We start from the raw sequence: 26,762 nt of genomic DNA, 5'->3' as shown, positions 1-26,762 counted from the left end.
GTGTGGAGACACGTATGGTAACCACCTGCCCGGGATCCCGGGGGGATGCTGACGGCGTCCCTGCCCTGGCTTGTGTCAGGAATCAACCAAAGACTTGATCGCTCCTGCAGCACCCTCGGCCAGGCGGCCAGCCAGGGCGGGCGGCCCGCCGGGGACACTCCAGCCCGGGACACACCCCACCCCAGCCGGGGACACCCCACCCCAGCCGGGGACACCCCACTCCAGCCGGGGACACCGGCGTCGCTCGCTGGCCCGGCGCGCCCCGGCCGCCGCGGCGGGGAAGGGCGGCCCGTCCCGCCCCCGGTGCGGTGACGCCGGCCCGGTCCCGCCCCGCCCTCCTGCCCGCTCCATAAAAGCGCTGCCGGCGACAGCCCCTTCTTCTTGCCCCGTGTCTCCGCTCGCTCGCAGCTCACCGGCCACGCTCCCGCCTCCGCCCGCCGCTGCCGCAGCCCCCGGCCCGCTCCGGCTCTGTCTCTCTCCGCTTGTGCCCTCTGGTCCCAGCGCTGCGCTGCGCTTTCCCCGCCGGCCGCCCCCGCAGCCTATGGCCCTGGAAGGCGCCGCTGCCGCCGCCTGTATTTCTGCTGTAGGTTCCCACATCCCTCTTTAAAAATTCCGCCTAAAAAGAGAAGACGATTTACCAAATCTTTCGGGCCGTTATCTCACGTGAGTACCGGAGCGGGGGTCCTGGGGCTCTCGCCGCCGTGGGGGAGGTGGCGGCAGGGAGGGAGGGAAGCAGTGGCGACGCCCACCCCGAGCTCCGAACCGGGCCGGAGCGTCCGTGGTCACCGGCGGCGGGGCGGGAGCGACAGGGGCTTCCCCCGGCCTGGGGCCGGGGGCTCGGGGCAGTGCGGGGAGGGACAGGGAGCAGTGGTCTCCGGTGGTGCCCGGAAAGGGCGCAGGGGCACGCGGCGGGCAGTACCGTGGCGGTGACTGCCGGGGAGGTTTGGGGATGGGGCAGGTTCCTCCCGCTGCCCTTTCTCCCCCGGCGGCGTGGGGCGAGACCGGCTGCCGGCGGCGGCGGCAGATGGAGAGCCGCGGCATGAGTCAGACCGGAGCTGCCCCTTTGCGCTGGGCGGTGCGGGGCCGCAGTGCGGGGGCCGAGCGGGGGGCGGCGGGACCCCCGCAGCCGTGAGGGTGGCGGCGGCGGCGGGCGGAGGGTCAACGGCCGCCGCGCTAACATGGCGGACAGCGCTGCGTGCGAGCGGTGACGGGGCGGGAGCAGAGGCCGGGCACCGGCGTGAACGCTGCGGCGCTGCCGCCGGTCCCCTTCTCCCGCAGTCTCCGGGACGCGAAAGGGCGGCGGGGCCGCCGGTTCCGCGGACAGCGGGGGCTCGGCGGCCGCCCTAACATGGCGGATTCCTGCGGAGGGGGGCTGTACGGTGTCTTCCCCCTCACAGCCGGGGCAGTGCCCGCGGCTGCGGACCCGCGCCCGCCGGGCGCTGCTGCCTCTGCAGGATGCCCCTGCCTGGAAGCGGAGCCGAGGGCCGTCCCGGCCCGGATCCCGCAGGGAGCGGGGCTGCCCGGTGCCCTGAGGCAGCTCCCGGGCTGGGAGCGCAGGCTGCGGCGCGGGGGCTGCAGGCTCCCTTCCACGTGTGACCCACACGCTGTGGGCTCCCCCGGGGCAGCCGTGTGTGACAGGCCCCGGCGCTGGGCAGCCTGGCGGGGGCACAGGCTGGAGAAGTGCTGCTGGCATGGCCGCGGCGTCTCCTTGCCTGCTTCTTAGGGGCCATGTTGTGCTTCTGTGAGCGTGATTATCCATCCGGGCTCCCGTTGCCGTGCTCCACTTTTCCCTCACCTGAGCTGCGCCTGCACAAGCAGCAGCCCCTCACCTGTGCCCCTCGGCATGGTGACCACGGGCCAGGCCGAGGAGCGGGGTGGCAGCGCCGGCTGTCAGAGCAACGCACGAGTTGTAAGGGAATTGCACAATGACGCTTTCCGGGACTGCCTTCACGCAGAAGGGCCGTGGGGTCACCCGGCATGCGGAAAGGAGCCCTCCTCTCCCGTCAGCAGCCCCCTCCCTTGGCCGAGGAGCAGTTCCCCGTTCATCTGATCGGTGCACCCTTTATCCTCTTGGTCAGACCCTTAGGGTAGCAGTAGCAGGCTTGGTACCGCCAGCCCTTTTGGAGGTCTCTTGGTTGAGCTCAACCTTCTTGGCTTGGCTGCCAATGCCAAGCAGAGGTATTGTGGTCCATTTGGCCACTGGTCTACTAGTGACTTTTGCAAAGTATGGAGAAGAGAGTCTGGTTCCTGCTCAGCTGCCAGCTGAATTCATGTGTGTAAAGTGCATGCACCTTACTGTTGGGGTGTCTGGAGTGCCTTTCCCTGTTTGGTAGGAGGTCAGCAGAGTTCCAGTGGTGAGAGATCCTGGAGGTGTCTGTTCTGGTGGTAGGGGAGCTGAGGGCACGGTGAGCGAGTGGGCTCACGTGTGCCTAAGTGGGACAGTGCAAGTGCAGGACCGTGTGTGGCTGATGAGGATGCTGTTATGGCTGGGTACTACACAGCACTGCAGGTCTTCTCCAGTCATGAGCCCGTGAAGATGGCTGTGTGTGCTGGGAGTTACTGGTTGCAGTGAAGAGGGAAGAAAGTGAGCCTTTCTGAAGTGCATCTCCTGCAGTACAAAATCCTGCACAGCTGCCTTGTGCCTGTAGGCAGGAGAGGCACTGTGTTTCAGACCTCTGCAGCAGCCTCTGCTGACTAACCAGGACACAATTGTGTAGTCCCAGTTGGTTATAGCACCTGGTATGAAAACACTATGTGAAGTCCAGTAAAACAGTGTGGATCTGCCTGCCATTTAGTCAGATGTGTAATGGGGTCTCTTGTGTGCGAGGGGTTGGAGGATAGTCCTGCCCCACTTCTTCTGCCCTCCCCAGCTGCTGGATTTTTGCCTCTGAAGACTCTGCCTTTGCCCACTGTTCTTCCTTGGAAAAACGTGGGAGGCAGTGGTACTGGGGGGGAGCTAGGGGTTGTGAATAATGGTGATGGTAGGAGGGGTTTGTTCCAGTCTGGACTGGTCCAGTCTAGTTCTTTCCTTCCTGTCACCGTGTGAACAATGCTGCTGTGGCTGATGCCTGTGACAAGGCAGCCCCTTCCCCGTGTGCCTCTGGCTGTGGTGAGCTCCCTTCTCTGCCTCCTGTAGGCCAAGCCCCCGGCAGACAGACAGCCGGCCGCTCTCCCCCATCCCTCCTGCTGGGCACTGAGCTCCAGGGAAGGCTGTTAAACCTCAGAGAAGGGAGGGTCTTTGGGAGGGGGAGGTGTTGTTTGTGGTGAACAGCTGTGGGAATGTTTCTCCTGTGGGCACAGTTTTACTGGAGGCAAGAGGCAGGATTACTGCCTTTCAGCACTGCAGCCTGTCCCTGGACATGCAGCTTGTGCTTCCCACTGCTCCCTGGAAGGCTGGTGCAGGTGTGTGATTGCAGCAGTGCTGCTGGAAATTATTCCATCTCTCAAAATTAAAGGGGAAATGGAGTGCTCTGGAAGAGAATTAAGACTGTCCCTTCCTGAAAGCTTAATCGTGTAGTGCACTAATTTGGGTATAATGGTAAATTTCAGCTCTAAATACTGTAGATGTAGCACAGGAGCAAGACAGTGTGGTTCATGGGAGAGCTCCTTAGGGACCTGTGCTTCCTTCAGGACCTGCTCTTCTCCCCTTGCCACACTGTCCTCTCCCTGAGCTGGAAGAGGCTTTCTGTAACTCAAAAATACCTAGGATTTTATGTGGACCAGAGTAACTTTGGTGCCTTTGAGTCTGAGTCTGTCACTCAGAGTAAATGTGCAAGGTCATTGTAATTCTAGATTTTTAGGGTTTGGCTAATGGATATTTTAGCTCAAGCCACTAAAGAGCCTCTTCTCAGAAACAGATGCAGTGGATTTAATTTTTTTTTTAAGAAACTGAATTGATGCCTGGTTTTATAGGCCTGTTGGCATCACACATAGGGAGGTGAGGGGGACCAGTGAACTGGGAAAAGCCCAGCCCTGCTGGGCACTTATAGGGCTTGATGCAGGTGTTCTGATAAAACTATGTGCTGTGGGCAACTGGGGGGTCATTTGGGTCCCCAGATGAGTTGTGACTATTGTTGCTTAAGATGTAGTCAAACTTCAGGAACCTGCTAGTAGAGTATACCAACAGATTATAAACATATACATATAGGTGTCACTTCAATAGTAAAAGGCAAAGCTATCTTGCTGACTATTCCCACAGCTCAAAGTTTGCTGCTTAGCAAAGAATACTTTATACCTATTTTAAATCCCTTAAACAAGGTATTGTGGTTGATAATGTGCAATTTTTGTAAAACTGGGTTTGCCCATATGTATTATAGACATCTAATACACTTCTACTTCTTCTACTTAAAGTGTTAGCCCAGCTCTGGCACTCTACAGCCAAAAAAATCCCTCTTTCTGTTGGTTAAAGTAGATTAAAGTGATTGTTATTGGAAAGGCTCAAGTTGTGCCATTTTCCTCTGAATGTTTAGAAATGGCAAAGCTCCACAAAAGATAGCAGTCTGACTATTTTGTATATGTTTGTGTAGATCCTTTAGATAAATAATTCTCACTTAAAAGAAGTTCTGAAAGACAACTTGACACAGCTCAAAGTTGACTGTTGCTACAGAAAATTGTCAGGTTTCCTTCCTGCTCCACAGGAACTTTCACTGTAAACTTTCCTCTTTGGGACATGTGAGGATATTTGTTGGCATAATACTGCAGGTGACATTTGGCTGAAGCATTGCATTTTAAGTTTTCCACTGAAGGTTATGTGCACTAGAAGCACTTGTTTAATAACTTGGTTGGCTAGGAATAACTGAATTCCTATCACTGGAAAATTTGTATGAATTCTTGAGTATAATAAGAACAGCAGCAGGAAATAGTGTAACTACTAGTTGATTTTAAATGCTGGGACACCTTCCTTTTGTAAGACTGTTGTATGCTGAGCTAAATGTTACTGACTTCTTGCTTTAGTGAAAGAAAAGGGTAAGGTTAAATACAATACATATACATTAATTCTAGCTGGCAAAATTCCATAATAGCTCAGTTTTGAAGCATTGAGGTTGGTTTTTAATGTTGCATGCTAGTAAAATGCTAATTTATGTGGTAAAGCTGCAGGGATTGCTTTGTGGGAGTTGCTGTGAAATAGTTACCCTCAAGTTGCATTGCCTCTGTGTGTTCTGCAGTTCTTTATAGTGCTAGTTTTCCCATAGCAAGAATAAGTGGAAAAGTACACTTCAGGAGTTTAAGTAATACAGCTGTGAAGATGATCTTTTGTGTTGGGTGATTCCCAGAAGTCAGGCTTTTGTAGTCAGCCCATGTAGAATGCTACAATACTTACAATAAGTAAGTAGCAAGGATTTATTTGAAGGATAGGTTCGTACATTCATGCCACATCACAGCAAATTTGTAAAAACTTTGTTGTATGTTGGGTTTAGACCTGAGCAGTTTGGTATTGTATTTAGTTCCATGAAAATTGTTGCTTTTAAGAGGAATAACTTCTTAACAGGGCTAATAAATATTTCCTTGACTGCTTTCATGTTCATTGTACTGGTTTGTGTGATTGATTCACCTTGAGTAAGCTAGCCTTGTACTTTAAAATGCTGCTTTGTGATGTGTGTAATAGCCTTTAAGGGCCAGCTGAAATGTTTCCTCATTCCTGAAGGCAAGCATAAGTTTCTTTGTTTTTCCTGTCTTGCTCATTTCTGGATTTGTCTGTGTGGTGTTCAGTTTCACTATATAAAGCACTATTTTTCACCCACATAGCTTTTTCACCCACATGCCGTGTTCATTCACAGCAGAGGGAGAAGGAACATGGCAAGGGAATTCTAAAATAGAAAGGAAGTGGAGAGAGGAAGAATGCAGTGGTTACAGGGTTAAAAACACTTGTGGGAGAGTAGTCCAGTTTTAAGCCATACTAGCCCTACAGCAGGATCATGCAAAGATCAGTGCTCTTTGCCATTAGTTTTGAAAGTATTCCCATTCAGACTGTGAAAGATAAGTACGAACAGTTTCATGTATTTCAGCAGTTCTTTGTACATCTGACTTGTTCTGGTTCAGAGTTAATATAAACTCTTGAAAACTGGGTGTTTGATGTGATTATAAACTTTCATGGTGGGTTGTTGCAAGCCTCCTTAAAAGTGCTACTGAAAAGGCATTTGTTATATGTTTTGTGATAAAGCTTTTATTCTGTTCTGGCTATGAAATTTATTTTTGTGTGCATTTTTCTCCCTACAGGGCAAAATCTCTGATCAAGTTTACAACTATCCAGAGGGCTTAGGAGAAGTGCTTTATAGAGAGCAGTTCGACTTCAACGCTGAGCCACCTTGGGAACCTAGCTGATGATAGTAGGGTTCCATCTCCTAACTTGTCCATGTAAGTCTCTCTTCATCTGTATGCAGGAGGATAAGCACTTGCAAAAATCCAGCTTGTATTGTTTTGTTGTTTTTTTTTTTTTATAAGGAAGATAACTGTCTGGATATAGATTAACAAAATTACATGGGCCTTTCATTCAGAATGGTGGGGAGGACTAAGAATTTTACTTGCCTAACACCTTTCTCAATACAATTATCTGATGAAGTTCTGCAGTAAACTTGGTAAATAGAGCTACTTTTCTGAATTAGGGGTGTTGGCTGCAGAAATCTTGAAGTAAAATGCTGTAACTTCAGTCTCTCAGTGATAATTCTGAAGTCATAAATTAGACTGCATGACTGTTAACATCAACTCACGACTTGCTGAGTACTGTAAAATTTCTTAGTTTATACTGAAATAGTTAAAATTTGCTGTTGTAAACAGTAACTAAGGCTGATCATGAAGGGTGTGCCTTCCCAAATGCCCGTCTCCATTATTTGCTAATTACTATCCACTTCCACAAATAGTTGTAGTGGGATTCTAGTAGAATGTGGAATTTAATGTTGGATGGAAAATGTGTACCTATTATAAATGCTTTTATATTTTGAAGTGGCAAATAGTTATTGAAGGAAAACAAGACCAGGATAATGAAAAACAAATTAATGCACTTAGCTGATCTTAAGGAGCACAGAAAACTCTGAAGTATGTGTGGTTATCATGTTCTTTTAACTTAAAACAGTTTTATGTGGCTTTATAACAATAGTCTTAAGTTAGATATTACAAATGCATTTAAGCTGGTTTTATACAGTGTTTGTACAGTGTTACTTTTTTCCTGTCTAGCTGAAGGCGTTTTTGTTTGGCTTAGTACCTATACATTTATGTAATGCTTTTTAATGTAGAACTTGCAAATGGTTAAGTACATCTTACTGAGCCAGGTACTTTTTAAAGACCACAAAGATTCCAAATGCTAGTTGTGTTAGTGTGTCTCCTAATAAGGTACTTAATGTAGATAAACTTATTCATTGAAGATACCACAATTGCTGAGGCACAGGATGAGCTTGGTTTATCATGACTTCTGGCTCTATCTCCAGAGGTTATGGTTTTTTTGTTTTGTTTGAAACTTGCTGAATTAACTGCATGTATCTGGTTCTTTGTAGTTGAATGCTCTATTCAAGTGAATTGTTAACACTACGAATTTTCTGGATATCACTGTTATGATTTAGGTGTGGTTTTTATAAGCAAAATAGCTGAGAAAATTACTTCTTCTGTTCAGTTTAAGTTTTGGTTTGCTGTTGTATGTGGCTAGAACTCTTGCATGACGTTTTGCACTTGAACAGGAATAAGGTAAAGTAGTAAAAAGCTAGGAAAGGCAAAAGAATTGTTAGAAAGGAGTGAATGAAATATAAAATCTTAAGGTACTATACATGCATCTTAATTTCTAAAACTGTTCTGAAGAGAATTCTGGCTGTGGCAGAAGTTGTTACTCTTGAGGTAAAGGCTGTTCTGCTACCTTCTTTGAGATTTTCCTTCTCTGATAGACTCCTGTGCTGTGAAAAATGATGCAAGGTATAGGTTGCCCAGGAATGGTAATACCAACTGGATTTGCTTTATTTGCAATTGAATATTCAGATAATGTGTGTTCATTTTGAGTTTGGATCTATTACATGTTCAGCAATACTGCACACAAATAGAAGTATTTCAGTATTGAATGTAGTGATGTAAGCAGCAGTGCTTGCCAGGAAATCTGTAGCTGAAGCACAGGTCATTGCCTCAAACACAGCTAAAATGTAAGTTAGAGAGCTAATTGGTACTTTGAGTCCTGTTCAACTTGCAAAGTGATTTAATGGGAAAAAGGTCAAGTGAACTTTTAAATATAACCTTAATGTTACAGAATCACAGACTCTCATAATAATGAGGTTGGAAGAGACCTCTAAGATCATTGAGTTCAACCTATGTCCTAACACCTCAACTCAGAGTCTAGACTATAGCACCAAGTGCCATGTCCAACCTTTTCTTAAACACATCCAGAGATGATGATTCCACCACCTCTCTGGGAAGAGCATTCCAGTACTTTATTATTCTTTCAGTGAAAATTTTTTTCCTAACATCCAACCTATACCTTCCCTGATGTAGCTTGAGACTGTGTCCTCTGATTCGGATGGAAGAGACTGACCCCCACCTGTCTACAGCCTCCCTTCAGGAAGTTGTAGAGAGCAATAAGGTCACCTCTAAGCCTTCTCCAGGCTAAACAACCCCAGCTCCTTCAAATGTTCCTCATAATGCTTGTGGTCCAGTTATGTGTTAATGTTCCAGTAGAGCTAAAATAAAAGTCTTCTGTCTGAAGGTGTACTTACATTTCCATTAAACTCTTCCATTTTATAATTTTCTCCATCTCACTTTTTCCTGGTGTTACACTGGTCAGGGGAAGACTTGGGGTTTAGTTCTGTCTGCTCTTCAAGCTCTCACTCCCTGAGCAGTCTGGCAACCATGGCCTGAAGTCTTGCTCCTTTAAAATCTCTTCTACTTATTTCCACATCTGGTTGATCAGAAATGATGGGAATTAGCAATGGAAGTCTGATGTATTAATAATCCCTGTCTATGCCAAGTGGAAGCAGTAGCTGTCTATACTGGCTAACTTTAAAAGCCTTCATGACTCTGTGTAAATGGAGCTGGTGGCAGTTGAGGTGCAGGAGGGCTGGGAGTTGGGAGTCTTAGGGGGCCAAATACTAACACTGAGCAGGAAGATAGGATAGGGAAGTGACTGCACTGTTGTAAAAGAGAAGTGCTGGTCTGGAACCACGGAAGTGTATGTGCACTTAGAAGGGTAATATTCTTTTGTAAGCTTTGGGAGCTTATTGAGTCTGAATAATGTATTCAAACTTCAAGAAAGCAGAAGAAGGTTATTGTTCCTGTAGATGGTTTTGGGTGGGCATTGTTTTTTCAGTATCTACGCTGTTTTCTTGCATCAGCAGAATTGTTCTTCCTACACTGCTCACTTAACTGTGTGGAATGCTGCTGAGAGAATAGAGTAGGATGCAGCTGACCAAAGCTGTACAGGTACCCTACTTATGACCCTTAGTGGATTTCTAATACTGAGAGGTAACTTGAGCAATGCAAAAAGAAACACCTATTTCAGCATTTCCATCAGTTGGTTAGTGGCTGCATTCAGCTAACTGAATTGCAGTGATGTGAGTTAGTGAAATAGCGTCTTGGAATATTTTTTTAGAAGTTTATAAATAGGTATTTCCTGCACTGAAAACAGAGGACTAACGTATAGTGAGTGTATATATATATATATATACACACACTGGTATACCTGTTTTGTACTGAATTGCTAGTGACAAAATGTTTATTCTTTTATTTGTTACCCCTGAAGAACCAGTATTGCAAGGAATGAGAGAATGTATTTTTAGCCTTTCATGATTTTTGCATCAGCATAATTATTATATGTTTTAAATACTTTTCTTTAATAAGATGTGGCTGGAGGTCATTATTTGGAGCCTGTTTTGTTTGCAGAGACTTTTTTGCAGAGGAAGTTTTTAATGAAAGACCCAAACCCCTATAGGTGTTTGGGGTTTTTAAAGTTCTTAGGCTAAAGAATACATAGTTCGGACAGTGTTAAAAAAATTAAAATTGTTTGTCATGGATGCTTACATGTGACAAGCATGTGCTTAGACTCTGTTCAGGGAATTTTAATTTTCTTTTTTTCCAGATGTCTGCAGTAATTGCAGTGTTTAAATATGTACGCTTTTTATCTTGGAGTTCTTCATCTGGGAAGTCATTGTGTTGAACTGTAAAGAGCCTGAGGATGTAACGCTTACTTCAAAGAAAGCAATTACATGCCTATGTAGAAGTCTCATACCACTTGACAGCTTTTGTTTGACTTAAAATATATGTCCTGGAGCATTGTGCAGACTAACATTTCAGGTGTGAAAATGGGTGGTGTTACCACACCAAGTCTGTCAAATAATGACTTGCAGCAAGTCAGCATTTCCAGCACAGAGTGAACTCTGTACTCTAATGATTTCTGACTCATCTTACAGACATTAAAAAAAAGTCCTAAACCATCCTTTAGATTTCCTTCTGCAAATTTTATCACTGCTTCTCCTCCCCCCCCTCAGGAGGGAACTAGTCAGGGCAGAATTAGGTGACAGCAGAGTCCCAAATCCTACTGTAAGGGATTAACCCCTTAAAGAAATGCTTCTCTAGCCACTGTCTTGTAGTGGTGCTGTAGCAGTGCTTCTTGAAATTTGTTTTTTCTTTGTAGAACATTCTTCCTATCAAGACTGAAGAGATGTAATTTATTCAAAAAAGGGGAAATTGGACAGTAGTCAAACAAATGTTAGCTTTTTTTTCCCCTACTAGATAATTTATGTTAAATGGAAATGCTCCTATGGCTTGGATGTGCTTAAAAAAAGCAATCACTATTTAGCAGCCTGGGAGAGGTTGTATCAGTTTGTTTATGGTTTGTTGCAATTTGTCATTGAATCTATACTAGCATATATTCCTTTTAGTCCCTGCCTCTTGACCATAAGATGCTTTTTGATGAATGAGCAGGAGACAAGGGAAATAATCTTAATTCTAATTTAAATTAAAAATTAAGTTATAAAAATAATTATTTAGGAAATAATCTTCATCAAAACTATCTTACTAGGTAACTTTTTTTGTTGGTGGTGTCTTTGGGGAGTTGGTGGTAAAGAGTCCAGTAAAATGCCAGTGCCAGCTTTTTTTCCAAGGTGGGGAGGGGAGAGAACTCAATCTTTTTGGTCCTCTGCCTCTGAAAACCATGGATATTTTATGAAGATGACTCTGGTGCTCATGTTGGTTGGATTGATTCTAAGGCAAACTTAGTTCACAAGCTTCTTTTGTTCAGTGGTGGTATTTTTGTAAGATGTTTTATCTGTTAGTCTTATACTGAGATATGACTGACTAAACACTTTTCTGGTTGCTGTAGTCTACCACCTTGTCATTGTTTTTATAACTAACTAAATGCTTACATCAATGTGATAATTATCTTGCTCTTCCGTGATTGTTTTGGATCTTCAGGATTCCCTTAAATAATCATAGGACTCACTACATAGGTGTGAGACAATATTTCTTACACAGTGTACTTGTCTTTATCATTCAGCTTCTGAACAAAACTGAATATTCTTGCTGCCACTGAGATAGTTCACCTGGCAGTAAATTCCTCTTGTAACAAACACTGGGGGCATGTTTGAGTTGTGCAGAAATCATATAAAAAGCCCTGCTGGCTCCTTTCCCATTATTTGGCATGACAAGCAGGAGCAACTGCTGCTTAGTTGTGGTGATATTAAACTGCAGCAAAGTAATTTTGTTCATGTTGTTGACAACATTAACCAAACCTATGTTGCAAATTGTGTACTTTTTTTTACTGTTTGGAGGTGTGGATGAAACATGAGATAGGAGTTAATACCTTGGCCCTGTGACGATTTGAAGCCGAGATTATCTTAACTTTTATAGTCCTAATGAAGTATTTTTGGCTTTCAGCTGTAATGTTTGTGGTTTCTATAAACACTTTTAATTAGAAAAATAATTCTGCTTCTGTAAATTTAAGTGCAGGTGGCTTTAGAAAACAACCATCACTTTTTTTGCAAGTACTATGCACCTTCTGTTGAGAGATTTAAAAAGCCTTAGGTCTTCATTTAGAGAAGGAATTTAGTTAGCTGTCTGGTTTTGATCAATCTTGTGTTAGTCAAAAAGATGACAGCTGAAACAAAAATGTGGTCAGTATGTTGATGTAAGCTAATAAGATGCTTTTTAAACAAGACTCACAACTCTAATGCAAGGTAAACTGCAGATTGTTCTATTCATCAAGTAAAGCAAGTGAAGGTACATAGTCAGCTGTTGGTAATTTTCTCCTGTCTGCTCATTTTTACTTGTGTTTAAATAGTCAATCTGCATTCTAAGACTGTATATTTAAGTGTTTTCAGTGTTTGGCCTGTGTTAAGGTTGTCTTTTGGAAAACACTGTGTATGAACTACTAAGCTAATTTGCAGTGAAGATCTGAAGATAAGCAGGATGCAAATGAAGTTAGACTGTTAACTCTTACTTTATTTTAATAGCAATTCTACATACTGAGATTATCACTTTTAAAATTACTGCTAGCCTACTGGCTTCTTTTTATCAACTTCTATTGCAATTGATATTTTTAATTTAAAGGTAATGTAATGAACAGAGCAAAAAAATAAATATCTAATAAATACAACGTGTAAATGCAGTGGTTATAAATTAGCATCAAAAAACTGGAATGTTAACACAACTATCACTGCTAACTTATTTAATCAATAAGCTACAAGTTTTCTATAACAAATTAAAAAATGTTCTGTTACAGGCAGTCATCCAGTTGCACATTTGAATGGTAGCATTGCTTAAGATGCTGTACTTGAGAAGAACTGAGCTGAGGCATTTGTACAATTATGCTGCACTTGCAGTATTTTCATAGTTTGCATAAACTTAGTGCAGATCTGTGTGCATACAGTCTGGAATTCTTCTTGCATTAGTTGTTTCTGGAAGTTAGCATCAGATTTAAAGTACTCAGCTTCTGTTTTATTCTTGGCTTCAGTAGAATTCTTCTATCCATATCTCTGACAAATGTAGTGTGAGCAGAGTAAAAACATCTTTGGGTTTTGTAGGGGGTGTGTTACTGTTTGTAGGACATCAGGTGTAGAAAGCTGACTTTTAAATAGCAGCTTTGTGTGCTTTGTGTCTCTTTATCCACTGACACATGTTTTCTTTGTGCAGTTTGTTGCATAATTTAAGGACCCGGATCTAAGGCTTGGAAGCCCATCCCTTGTGTTTCTTGGTTTATGACTGTCGGCTTTGTGGAATACGGCTGAGATGAAAGGATTTCTTGAGGATGCAAATTACTCCATTGGTCTGTTGGATGAAGGAGCAACTCTTGCAGATGTTATTGACAACTGTATTTATGAACATACTCATGTAAGTTTGCTTTCCAGATCTTTTGATTTAGTTCCCTAAGTCTTTGAACTAGGTCAATGTATTTTAGAGCCGATGAGCAGACAGCAACAGAGGAACAGTCAGCTAAGCCTCACTCACCTTATAAAGTAGTTTCTTCTTCTCATTCTGCTTCTTTGCTGTTTTCTTGCTTTGAGCAGAATTCTGTTGGGGAAATTTGGGCATCAGCTCTTACCTTCCTGAGTGTGGCTAGCAGGAAAGTATCTGACTGATGTGGTTAAATACAGGTTCCCATCTCATCGTATCAAGAGATTTTATTAGCAGTGGGGTTTAGATCAAGCACCTGAAATTGTGCAAGTGGATATATTCAGTTAGAACCTTTTTTGTTGTTCTTTCCCTGAAAATATGACAGAGTTCTGACAAATGTGTATGCTGAGCCAGTTTAAAGCTATGTTTAAATTTTCTGTGGGCCATCATGGTTTGTTTATACATCTTCCTGTTACCCTTCTCCCCACTGGAAACTCTGGTACAAGCACATTGTGAGGTGCTATCTTTCAAGACAAACTGGTGTAAAAGCTACTGAAGTTTAGCAGCCAACTGCAAAGAAACTTGAATAATTCTGTATATACAGTAGTCATTTTTTTAATAAGGCTTTACTCATTTCTTAGGAGGAGGCAGGAAGATGTAGCTTTAGTTCTGTAGACAGAGTTGTTGAAAAAGCAAACATTAAAAAAAGTTAATTAAGCAAATCCTGTATTCTTCATGTGCTATACCTGTGAGTTGCTCACTTTCCCCTTGGCTTATCAGAACTAATATTAATGTGCAGGTGGTCAACTATAGTGCAACAAATAGCTAAATTCCATGGCCTTCTGAACTCAGGTGTAGGACTCCCAAATCCTGATTCCTAATATTCTTTTTCTGTCTAGCAAATAAATAGGTAAACTACTGGCAACATGTCATGTCTCCAACCACTGGCTGGCTCACAGAGGATAGCTGCCTCCTGCTGCTTTCATTTACTCCTTTAGCTCAAGGGGTAGAGGCCTGTGCCATGGATCTAAAGCTCCAGATCCCATTCCTGCTGGTGACCCGTACAGGGGGTCAGTATGCTTCCACCCGATGGAATTTCTTTGTGTTTTTTAAACAGAAATAAAGACTTTGTATAAAATAAGCCACAACATATAGAGTTTCATATCTGTGAAAGTCAGGTGCTAGAATTAACATTTGATGTACAATCTCCATTCAGATCCATCATGTATTTTGTGATGGTCTTTAATTGATTTGCAATAGATCATTCACTTACAGTAGTTTTACTGAGTGCACATTATGAACAAATCTGGAATGATCTGTTTGCATTTTGATCCACTACACCCACATCATAACCTGATATTGAGAGAGACTATGGTGTAACAGATATCCAGAGGGAACTTAAGAGTTCCAGAAAAGTCTGTGCATTTTCTTAAAAATTTTGTACTTGGTTCTGTCACCTTTAACATGGAGTCTAGTTCTTAAAATTCCTTTTGCACTTCATTCTTCACAAGATGTGGAGAACAGTCTCAAACCTGACTTCCTGAACTAAAATACTATCAGGCAAATTTTCAGTAAAACAAGCTACTAGCTGGATGTTAAAACAATATTAGTACATCAGATTTTATTCCTTGTATAATAAGATATAAATTACATTTATCTTATGAGACTGTGGAAGCTTTCATCCCAGTGGATTTTCTTCCTATAAATAGCTGCAGACTTCTGAAAATAAAAAGTTGAAAGAAATGTGTAGCTTAATCTGTACTTTTTGATGAAATCAACATTTGGCATTTCAGTGGACTCTTTTATTCAGGAATCTCAGAATATTGTCAATAGCATTCATAATGTCTCTGAAGTGGTAGGTATTCCCTTTAATTATTTTAAAACTAGTTCAAATTGCTAGGTGAACAGAAAAACATTGTTCAAGGTCAAATCTAAAAGTTAAGAGCAGGGTAAAAAAAGGTACATAGTTCTTTAGGACTTTGGGCTGTTTGTTTTGACAGCAAACCTACAATTACAGACATTTTATTTTCCTATTCTTCCTTTTGCAGACTGGAAAAAAGGCATTTTATGTTGGTGATCTTGGGAAGCTTGTAAGGAATAACATACAATGGCAGAACGTGATGGCACCAATAAAGCCATTTTATCCTGTAAAATGCAATTCTACTCCAGGTGTACTCGAAATTCTGGGAACTCTTGGTGTTGGTTTTGCATGTTCCAGCAAAGTAAGTTTTTCTTGCCTGTGTGCCTGATTTTCTTTCATGTCTGCTGGTTTAAATTCATCAGTTTGGTGTTAAGCGCCATGATTACAAATAAAATTTGAACTGTAAACTTGTTTATAACTGGCTATTGAAAATCTGTACTTCTGTCCCAGAATGAGTAGATAGTTTTCTCTTTACTGGGGTAGTAGAGCACATCTAATAAAAATTCAGGAAAGATGGTGCAGTGTGCTTTGTCAAACTCTGGTGTGCTCCTGTTTTTCAGTCTGAAATGGCATTGGTACAAGACCTGGGCATTTCTCCTGAAAACATCATATACACAAATCCATGCAAGCAAGCCTCTCAGATCAAGTATGCTGCAAAAGCTGGGATAAACATCATGACTTGTGACAATGATATTGAGCTGAAGAAAATTTCACGTAACCATCCAAATGCCAAGTAAGTGTCAATTCTGGTTTTGCTTTTAATGTGAGGGAAACTTAATTTGCCTGTATTCTGGGTGGCTTGAGTTGCAAGCAAAGTACATGGCTTCTTTAGTACAAATCACTTGTATCTGTTCTTCTTCAATCTCCTTTGGAAGTAGCTTCTTTGCATCTTTTTCTACTGAGTTTTGGCTTCCTAATACAATGGCCATTGGTTTGGGAGAAAGTGAATTTTTTTTTAAGGGCAATCTTCATGTAAAGGTCTCAGTGATTAAAATTTAGAAGTCTGGCATTTCATCATCTGCAAATACATCTTCCTCCTGCTCTGTTTTGGCTTTAGTGTTATCTTTTAGGGAGTTCTGTTTGGATATTAGTGGCTCTGGCTGAAGTCAGGGCTGAGCTACCAGTGAATGACCTGTGCATTGGATCCCATCTGGGGTTTGGGTACACTACAGGTCTGTTAAATACACCTACAGGTATTTCCATGTGTTTAAAACAGTGAGAAATTTGACTGCAGTTTTATTTTCAGTCACTTTGGTATTAGCTCAACTGCTTTCTGTAGAAAAGTAATCAAAGCTGATAAGGCTTTAAGAAAGAAGGGCTGTTAAATACGGCAATTTTATTGCTGCTGATATATAATGGTCTCTTGGACTGATAGGCACTTATGTAATTTAGCATCACATCCTTCACATATGAATGCTTTAGCTTTGGGCCTTTAAGAAATACAAAGTCAAACCTAAGTGAATGTTACAGTGCTTTGCAGTGATTAAAGGTATAGTTTTCCATAAATGTCATTGGAAGAACTGGATTCCTGACATCCTGTGCAAATTCCTTGGTTCTGAACAGTCATTATTCAAGTATTGTTTTCCCCAAAACTAGTTTTTTTTTTGTTTTGGATGTTTTGTTAGGGGTATGGTGGCTGTATTTATTTGAGGGTTTTTTTGTTTGTTCAAGACTACAAGATTTAATATTGCTGTTGCTGCTGATGACACTTCATCTTCATGGAAGTCTGTGCTTTGCATCCTGGAGAGAAATTTCTGTTCAAAAATGTTATGTATGATAAATAAACTTTTCTGAAACTGCTGGCCCTGGTATACTTAGTGGTTTGAAAACCTTGGCAATTCTAAAGCTGACTGTTCAATCATTAGTGTTTTACCCGTTATTCACTGGTGGCTTTAGTTTTGTTAGTTTTTATGTTTATTTCCATGATTCTAAATCTCTTTAAGAAGATCTTGTCTGTGATAACATCCACAGCAAGTGAAGTTATAATGCAGATTTTTCTTGGGCCAGAGAAATTGTAAATCAGAGAATAGGATGAAGAACTATCATGAATGAGAGAAACCATATAAACTCTTCTTTCCATGGATCCCATTGTCTAATATTTGCAAAAGTTTGTTTACCAAGGGCACAAAACTCAATTTCTACAAAAACTGCAATTTGATGTCTAAAGTTTTTAGATGTATGCTCTCTCTCTACTGGATAGATGTTTTTCCCCCTCATTTTATTACAATTACCTTATTCAGGACATTCTAATGTTGGTACTCAAGTGACAGGCTTTTTTATTTTCCTTGGCATAATTATAAAAAGTCAAAGCCACTACATAGCCTTGTTTTTCCTATCTGTGTTTGCTAGAGGTGGGTTGTTTGCATAGATGAGGCCAGCATGTTTTGGTGGGGGAAATCATATTTAGGAAAATGTGATTCTTCTCATTTTCTGAAAATTTGTGTAACTTTGCTCTAAACTCAGTGATGGGGGGAAGTGTCTCTTTTTATAGCTGATGCTTCTGCCTTTGGAAGACTTACCAACTCAAATGATTGCAGTTTTTGTTTTGTTTTTTTTTCCTTTTAAGATGAGAAATGTCAGGAAGGAGTACTTAGAGGTTGCTTTTCTATATTATATCTTTAAGATTTTTCCAGGTAAAGTTTTAACTGCTGAGCTTCTTGGTGTCCTAAGAATTTAGGTAGAGGCAAGGGTGTTGTAAGTATCAATGCTTCCTTAACAATTAAAAATAAAACCAAGCTCTAAACACACACATCACCCTCTAGCCCTGCTCTGACTGACTGAAACCCAGGAGGAAGAATCCTGCTAGATTTCTAGAAGTCAGATTTAATGGGTTTTGCTTGAAAAATATCTTGATTCACTTAAAATGCTGCTATAACAATTTGTCAAAAAATTTAACATTGGATGTCTTTAAGGAGGGGTTTTGACTAGTCTTAACATGAGGTTACAAATCATAATATGGATTTGAATTTTTCTGTTACATTTTAGAGTTTGACTTGTAACAATTTTTTGCTACAGCTAGCACAATTTTCCAAATGCTTCACAAAATACTGTCTGATTGCAGATTTTTTTGAACGGAATTTTCTCTGCTAGTGGAGGAGGAGGAAATGAGATGCTTGTCTCAAGAGGAAATGATATAAATTAACAAGGATTGAAGGGCAGTCTGTGTGAGAACTTAGGACTTTTTGCTCTTTACAAAATGTATTTTAAACACACCATGAAACACTTAGAAAATACTTGTAGAAGTCATGGTAGATGTTAGGCCAACTGTAGTGGCTAGGCTGAGTTCTGTTTGTTGCCTGTCTTGTAAAGAGCTGTTTCACTCTGGGTGCAGAGTTTCTTCCACTCATTTACACTCCCCCTCCTGGTTAATTGCAATGTGCTCTGTTCAGTCTGCCTGTATGTCAGGACACCCCGTCTGTTTAGTTTACTGCATGACTAATTAATTGATCTTGTGGGAGGATGACTTTCTCAGTGGACAGCAGTTTGAATTTGGGGGTATGTCTCTGGAGGTTTGGATGTGACCATGCCTTTGCCCCTCACGTGTTATTTAAACATTGAGAGAGGTCAGCATTGGCACTGCAATTTGCCAGAACTACCCAAAATGAGGCTTTGCCCAGAGAGAGGAAGATGTCCCACTGCATAAGAATGTAAGAGATGGTACCTGATGCCTCTCTGCTCTACATTGTCCTGGAGGAGGGGAGGGAATGGACTGACCACCCTATCCCCTCATCCTGAGTCCGTGTGCTCAGCCAGAAGGGGAGCTTATGTGGTATGGCCAGGGTGAGCTTTCAGCCTGGTGTTCTCTAGATCCTGAGTTTAACTAAATCTGATACTTGTCTGACTGAAGGGGAGCCTCTGGGCTAGGGAGGAGGGCAGTGATGGGAAAAACCATATTAGTCTTACTGATTTTATGAGGAACTATGCTTTATTAGAAGGTAACATTATTTTTTATTACAGCACTCAACACTCTTGCTGCTACAAGAGTCTTAGTTGCTGCATTTTGAAATCCCTTGTCCTTGTTGGCTCCATGTTTTAGCCCCTAATTGCTAGTTTTTTCTCTGTACAGGATTGTTATTATTAGGTTGCCTTGATTCATCCATCGATGGAGCTGGAGTATTGACTACATAATCAACACACTTCTGACAGTCTTCAGGCTTCACATGTGCTGATGATGTAAACCAACTGCCCCAATCATCTTCCCCTTCTCTTAGGCTCTTACTGCACATTGCCACAGAAGACATTACTGCTGGTGAGGAGATGAATATGAAGTTTGGCACCACCCTGAAGAACTGTAGGCATCTCATGGAATGTGCTAAGGAGCTGGGAGTCCAAATAGTTGGTGTCAAGTGAGTAACTTCATTGTCCTCTGTTGGCTGAGCAGATATTTGTAGGATGTACTTAAGATGTAATATGGAAAAGAATTTTTCCACAATGACACTATTTTACAGGGTTTAAAAAAAAAAAAACAGACCAACAATATCACATAAATTTAGAATCATGAGCTTTTGCTTGCAAGCACAAACTAGTATGAAACAAAGTAACTATTGCATTGCAACATCAAAACAGAGTAAAATGAAGTAACATAAATCCTTCTGTCAAAAAATGAAAACTGAAGCTTGTAACCTCCCCTATTCTCTGGCTGTACTCTTGAACTTCTGTGGTAGCTTGATTTGTATTTTTCCAGCAATAAAGATCATAACAGAAGTGCTGGAATAGTGTGAAACAGGTTTGATAGTTTGAACAAGATGAATATGGGGTCAGATTTTGTAAGAATTAAGGTTGTATGTCACTCCTTAATCATATCAAGGCAAAATACTCAGATAAGTTTTTGACTTGCAGGTGGCAGGAATGAATCCTAGAGTTCCAATTTTGTACGAATGATCAGTGATGTTTTAATTGGAAGCTTGATGGGTATTTTACTATTTGAGAGAAAAATGCATTCACAAATCTGCTGTCTACCCTCAGCTACAAATCTATCACATGCTCATGACTGTTTTAGGAAAGCAACCTAACAAATAAATGGGTCATCAAGACAATAAAAAAATGTTCAGCCTGATTTTGATGACTTAAACCATAAATGTTGTGTATCTGTTTGAAATGGATGTTAAAGCATAAACAACAAATTTCTTTAAGAACTAGATACTACTAAAAAATAGTTCCTCTTTGTGTAGTGTCTTAACCAACTTCTGTAAAAATCATATGGCTCTTGTGCATAATCTTTATTTGAATAATTTTAAAAACCACATGAGGATTCATGCAAGTAGGTTTGCAAAATGACCTTAGCCTCAAAATGGCATTCCTCAAAGGAGTATACTTGGAGTAGAGAACCCTGGTTCATGTGTGTATGCTCTGTCTAGAGCCATTAGACCATATTCCTCTTGAGGAGGCACATGGGAATGCTGGTATTTGTTTTAGCACCTCAGTGACTAACTGCGTATGGCAGTACTTGAATCTTGTGAACAAGGAACAAGAGGGGATTCAGGAGCTTGTGATAGGCATCAGTACTTCTCTCCAGCTTTGGCAACTACTGAAGAACAACTTCTAGCTACTTTGATACTAAAGACTGAAACATTCAGTAAATCTATTGTTTCTTAAAGATGAGAATATTGTGGGACATTCTTAAAATTAACAGGAAGACAATTCTCAAGTACAAATCCAATAAAATAGAAGGCAGTGTTGATCTGAGCTTATTCTTTGCACAGTTGCTGAAATTATCATTTAAACTTGTTTTGAGATACTTGGGAATGAATTGCTTCTATTGCTATTTCATATGGTGAAACAACTTGCTTGGTCTGAAAGCTGCATGGTTCAGTGATTTACTGTGTTTTTATTTCTTTCAGATTTCATGTTTCAGGCTCTTGCCAGGATCTGCAAACGTACATTCATGCCATATCTGATGCTCGGTGTGTGTTTGACATGGCTGTAAGTAGATCTATCAACATGTGCAATTGCTGTAGTAGAAGATCCATTCTAGTCCAATCATACTAACAAACCAACTACATTCTTTCCAAAATAAATCACTGGAGATGGAACTTCTAATAAGGGACTAAATAATCCTTTATGATGTGTGGTAGAGGTAAAACCAACTTTGTCCTAATTATGGTAGTGAATACTGTCCCACTGACAGGCAGTAGCCTTTTGCATGCAGTTTAAATTATTTTCCCACTTTGAGTCAAGGCTTTTTGATGTTCAAATATCAGTCCTATGAATACACAACTGATGCTTTTAGCTTACATTGAAATTGAACAATTGTATGCTGGCATCTGTTGTGGTATGAGATGTTTGTAAACTAACCAGAGAAGACTGCAAGTGTTTTTACTCTTTTATTACTGCAGTGCCTTAGCTGTGGCTGGTAACATGTGGGGGCAATAAAACTGATGACCTTGCTGATCTTTGTGCAAATTCATTGTAGTGGTCTTAACAGAAAATTTGTGAAATCCTAAAACTGTATTTTTGTCAGAATGCACTGCCTGTTCAGCAAGTACTATCTGAATATAACAAAAGCCACAAGATATGGGAATTGGTATTGCTGTGGTACTAGCAGAGAATTATGTAACCAGCTTATATTGACAGCCCAGGGCTTTGCTACTACATTTAATGGAGCTGTACTATGCCCTTAGTCCTTCATTAGATATACTCAGCTAAATATTTCAGAATCTTTAAATATAAATACACGGAAAACAACCACAGGAGCAAAAATATTTTTGCATTTACAGTTGCTCATGTACTTACCTTCTGCCTATGTATTTTAGGAAGAATTTGGCTTTAAGATGAACATGTTGGATATTGGTGGAGGCTTCACAGGTTCAGAACTTCAGCTGGAAGAGGTATGCAATGTGTTGGAAATTGAAACTCTTACTTTTGAAGAAATTGAAGTGTTTAACCTTCAAACTGCAGCTTGAATTGATAGCTGAAACATTAAGTTCCATGTTAGACTGTAACTCAAGATCCCAGTAGTTGAGTTTGTTTGTATTCTTGATCATGGATAGTGTAACCAGTTTTTGGAGGTGATCATTTTTTTTTTTAATCCTGCTCATCCTGGGTGAATTTAAGTGTGTTAGAGATTAAATTACTATCTGAAGTAACCCTAGCAGTAGTAATTAAAGGGTTTTTTTGATTGCTATTGTCCAGCTGGTGACTCTTGCATGCTTTGGATCATAAACCCTGTTAGTACTGGATGAAAAATTCTGGTACTTTGCTTTAGAACTGAAAGCTCCAGGTCTTGATTTGGCTGCCTCTGATTTGGCCTGAATGCCATCTTTGGTATGAAGTAGTATGTAAAACAGGATACCCAGTTTAGACTTAGATTGTCTTAAACAGAGATTCCATGAATTCAGAACAAAGTTATGTAGTGAGGAGTTAATAACAGCAATCAGGGCTTTTCTCTCAATTCTTAAGGTTCTGTTGCTTGTCTGAAATGTGTTGTTCTTCAAATATGTCTTAAGATATGAACTTAACATTAAATAATTAAGTTTCTAATATGACACTTATCAGAACTGATCACAAAAAGGCCCTTTGCCTGTTCTTGTGGGTTCATGTGTAATTTTGCATTCTGTTGTGCTACATGGGCATTGAAATTTACTGGTACAGTCTTGAGTATACCACAGCTTCAACTTTGGTTGTGAAGACTGTGTAGTACTCAGACTCATGGTTCTCCATCTTCAGTGTTTAGCAGGATGACCAGTTTTTTTGCCTTTTTTTTTTTAATAAATTGTGGACCTCTGGTAAAGGCGTTTCTCAGAGAGTGGAGGATCAGAGTAAGCATTGTGTGTTCTGACTAGAACCTGTTGCTGACTGTGTGATACATCCATAAGCTCAGTTTATTTGTCTTACCTCTGACTTCAATTTTCTAGGTTAATCATGTCATCAGGCCATTGTTGGATGTCTACTTTCCTAAGGAATCTGGTGTTAATGTGATTGCAGAGCCTGGATGTTATTATGTTTCATCTGCATTTACACTGGCAGTGAATGTCATTGCAAAGAAGACTGTTGAGTATGATAAACTTCTTCCTTCTGGAGGTAAGGGTTGGATTTTTGTGTTATGACTCAGTTCAGGTAATTGCCCACTATTTGTTGGGATAGACTAGGCTTTGTTTCTATATTTGTGCATCCCCTAGTTCTTGCACTGTAGCTTTTGGGTTCTGACCATATGTTATATGTGTTATCTCACTGTTACTTTTATGTGGCACTTCTTGTATCTTTACTAGGTTAAGCCTGTATTGGGTGTGTCACAGATGGTGTTAGAAGGTTCTGTATTAGCACATAAAAAAATAACGTCAGAGAGCAAGCTACTTCTCTGGATTTATATTCTTAGCAGCGGTTATTACTGAGAGTATTAATTTTCTTAAGCCTCCCTTAATGTTATAACTTAATTTATAATCTGGTCTCATAGATTACTCTGCTTGTAATTCTCCCATTCCAGTATATATGGAGCCCCCTTGTCAGGAGAAAGCAACTGACTTAAGTTAGATTGCAAAAGGACTACTTATGACAAAACATGCATGCAAGACAACTTCTTTTTTTACTTCCAGTGGAGCAAACCAGGAATGATGATGAACCGGTATTTACATATTACATAAATGATGGTGTTTATGGTTCTTTTGCAAGTAAATTGTCTGAGAAACTGAATACTATCCCAGAGGTTCACAAGGTGAGTCCTATATTTTTGAGAGTCCTTTCTACCCTTGTCCATTGAATATATATTTAGCACTTAATACATATATAATTGCATCTTATTTATTGAACTAATGTGTATATTTGAAAATTCTTATTCAATAAACTGAAGCCTGAATTGCCTCAATCATTTCCATATAGAAATACAAGGAAGATGAGCCTCTGTTTGCAAGCAGCCTTTGGGGTCCATCCTGTGATGAGCTTGATCAAATTGTGGAAAACTGTCTTCTTCCTGAGTTGAGCGTTGGAGATTGGCTGATCTTTGACAATATGGGTTCTGGTACCTTGGGTGAACAGTCTGCCTTTAACGACTATCAGAGGCCACTGATTTACTACATGATGTCTTTCAGTGACTGGTAAGAGAATTATCTTAATAGTGGCAAGGTTGCTTTTGCTTCCTTCAGGAGTGTACACTTATAAATTATATTCAGTGGCAAATATTAGAAGATGCTGAGTGCAAGAATGTGCCTTTTTGGTTTGTGGATTTGTTTTTTGTTCTGGTCTCTTCTGTCTGGCTGCTGAGACTAAATTGAGGTCTGTAATAAAATGCCTTCTTTGCTTTAGGGGTGACAAAGGAAAGCAAAATACCTGGCTGATCTCACCTGTGAGTTCAGTGGCAGATGTAAACTCTTTACTGGGTTAACAAAGGCTGTTTAGTATCAACCTCTGAGCTTTCCTAATACAAGTAACTGCAGCTTGTGTGCAGTCTTGGCACCACCACAGGCAGGAAGGGCAGCCATGCTGGTGTGGTGATGGAGAGTGTGGTAACCCATTGCTGCCACTCTCCAGGGGCACAGCGTTTGTGTGTGTGCCAGGCACTGGCACAGCTGGGCTCCCTTCTGCCAGGCTGGGGGCCAAGCCATGCAGGGGCAGCTGGCTTCAAATGCTGTGCTGGCTTCTGAAGGGAAATTGAACCTGAAAACATGCTGTTACACCTCTTGACCTTTTCTGCTGCAGGGATGAGATGCAAGATGCTGGAATTGCTTCAGACACATTGATGAAGAACTTCTTCTTTGTGCCTTCGTGCATTCAGCTGAGCCCGGAAGAACGCTTTTCCACTGCAGCTTAAACAGGCTTTAACGCTTCATTTAGACCTGCAGTTGCAAGTCTGTAGTTTGTCTGGTCAACATTCCAATATGGAAGAAATGGAACAATCTTGAATTCAATTCATTCTCTTCAAAACTTGAAAAAATAGTAATAGTAATGGGGACCAGGCAAAACAAGCTACAGCTGCAATTCAGTGGGGGGTGGGAGGGTTAGATAATGGTGTCCAAATTTAAAATCAAGTTCATTCAACCCCTGAGCGTTAAATATGCAACAAAATGGATGACTTAGTGGAGATGGAAACCCATCACTTGGGTTCTTCAACAGTTTACATACAAGTACACAGTTTTTATACTAAGGATTCCTGTTAGAAAAGTCTTGTAAAGTTATTGTCTTTCGCCCAGATATATCAAATGTCAGTGGGAGACCAGTGTGACTTCATTAGATGTTTTAGTGTATTTAGAATGTGTAAATTTGTGCTTTGAACTGTAGTTTAATAAATGTAAAATTGCATCATAGTATTTGTTGTATTTGACCCGTGATGTATCCCTTGTATGATTGCAATAAAACTTTGTGTAGATTTTACTGTTTTTCAGGCTAACTTTGGGAGGAACTAGGCAGATAGCTATAAAAATAGATGTATATGTAATTGATTTGAGAAGCTTTCTTTTCTCAAGCCTGTTGGTTCAGCTGTGTGTTAAACAGTAAAAAATTTAAGATTGATCTGTATGAAGTGAAAGTCATGTAAGTTCCTGGAAGGCTAAAAGGCAATTTGTGGTGTGTTTTTAGAGCATGACCTTAGATTCAGTTCTTCACACCGACCAGCTAACCTGCACTAGGCATGGGTGTGCATGGAGAGGTTGTTTCAGCTCATATGCATGCAGTGCCCTGAGGCAGCATGGGTTAGTCCAATTCTGCATGTTGTCACAGAACATTTGACTTTTTTTTATTTTAATAGTGTTTATTTTAAAAGACTTAACTTCAGCTAGTTCTTATAGTGCTGACTCTAGGGTAGAGCTGCACAAGACTACAGAAACCTCAAATGCTCTCTTACACTGGACTTAATTTAGCTGTATCCATAATGTAAAGGTAAATCAGACTTCTGCAAGTACATGTGCATTGAGTAATGAACTGCTTGAACTGGTCAGAGAATTTCCTTATTGTGTTACTGCAGCCTCATGATTTCTTCAAGCTCCTTTGCTTACTTCCTCACTTTAAATTTCCCTACCTGAAAACTGGGGGAAGGAGGAGAAAGGGGGTTTTAGGGTTTTGAAATGATGCACTGAGGTCTGGTTCCTACAGACAAAAGGGACTTTTTAAACCCTTTAGATTGAGGTAAAATTTATACCTTTTGGCTGCAAATGTATTTTACATGAGTGCCAGCTGGTAGGAAGTTTTATTTTCTGACTCTGTAAAGCAAAGATTTTATGCAACTTAATGAACTGTTACTTGAAAGTAAATCTCAGTTTGGATTTGTCAGAACAGTTTTACAGGCCAGTTAGGAGATACCAAAATGACTTATGCTTTGGAAATACAGTCTAAGAAATACTTATTACTGTAATTAAATGTGGAAGTGGAAAGGGAGTAAATGATAGGGGGAAACCTGTGCTTTGGTTTGGTTTTCTTGGTTTTTTTTGGGTTTTTTAACCTGAAGTTACTAGGTGACCCATGTCAAGCAGTGATAAGCTCTTCAGTTTACTTGTTGAAGTCTTTCTAGACAAGACACTGCTGTGTGGTTTTTACTAAAGGCAACTACAGATAATCCCACAGGATTCTGTCATGCAGTCTTTAAAAGTTTGTTAACTTACAAATAAGTAAAGAACAAGTTCTT

At 41.1% G+C, this 26,762-nt stretch overlaps 1 protein-coding gene across 1 annotated transcript; it reads left to right on the top strand.

Annotated features, from left to right (window-relative positions):
• Positions 1 to 291: 291 nt before the first annotated feature.
• Positions 292 to 25,516, top strand: AZIN1 (antizyme inhibitor 1). Its single transcript, XM_056484175.1, has 12 exons — positions 292 to 663; positions 6,217 to 6,354; positions 13,093 to 13,290; positions 15,342 to 15,515; positions 15,775 to 15,947; positions 19,426 to 19,560; positions 21,055 to 21,136; positions 21,967 to 22,041; positions 23,068 to 23,233; positions 23,746 to 23,864; positions 24,029 to 24,243; positions 24,845 to 25,516. The coding sequence occupies exons 3-12, from the start codon at positions 13,189 to 13,191 to the stop codon at positions 24,954 to 24,956; spliced, it is 1,353 nt and encodes a 450-aa protein (XP_056340150.1). The 5' UTR covers positions 292 to 663; positions 6,217 to 6,354; positions 13,093 to 13,188; the 3' UTR covers positions 24,957 to 25,516.
• Positions 25,517 to 26,762: the final 1,246 nt, after the last annotated feature.

This window comes from Oenanthe melanoleuca, chromosome 2 (assembly GCF_029582105.1).
Source record: "Oenanthe melanoleuca isolate GR-GAL-2019-014 chromosome 2, OMel1.0, whole genome shotgun sequence".
In the NCBI taxonomy this organism is placed as follows: Eukaryota; Metazoa; Chordata; class Aves; order Passeriformes; family Muscicapidae; genus Oenanthe; species Oenanthe melanoleuca.
This window is presented reverse-complemented; position numbering and strand designations above follow the sequence as displayed.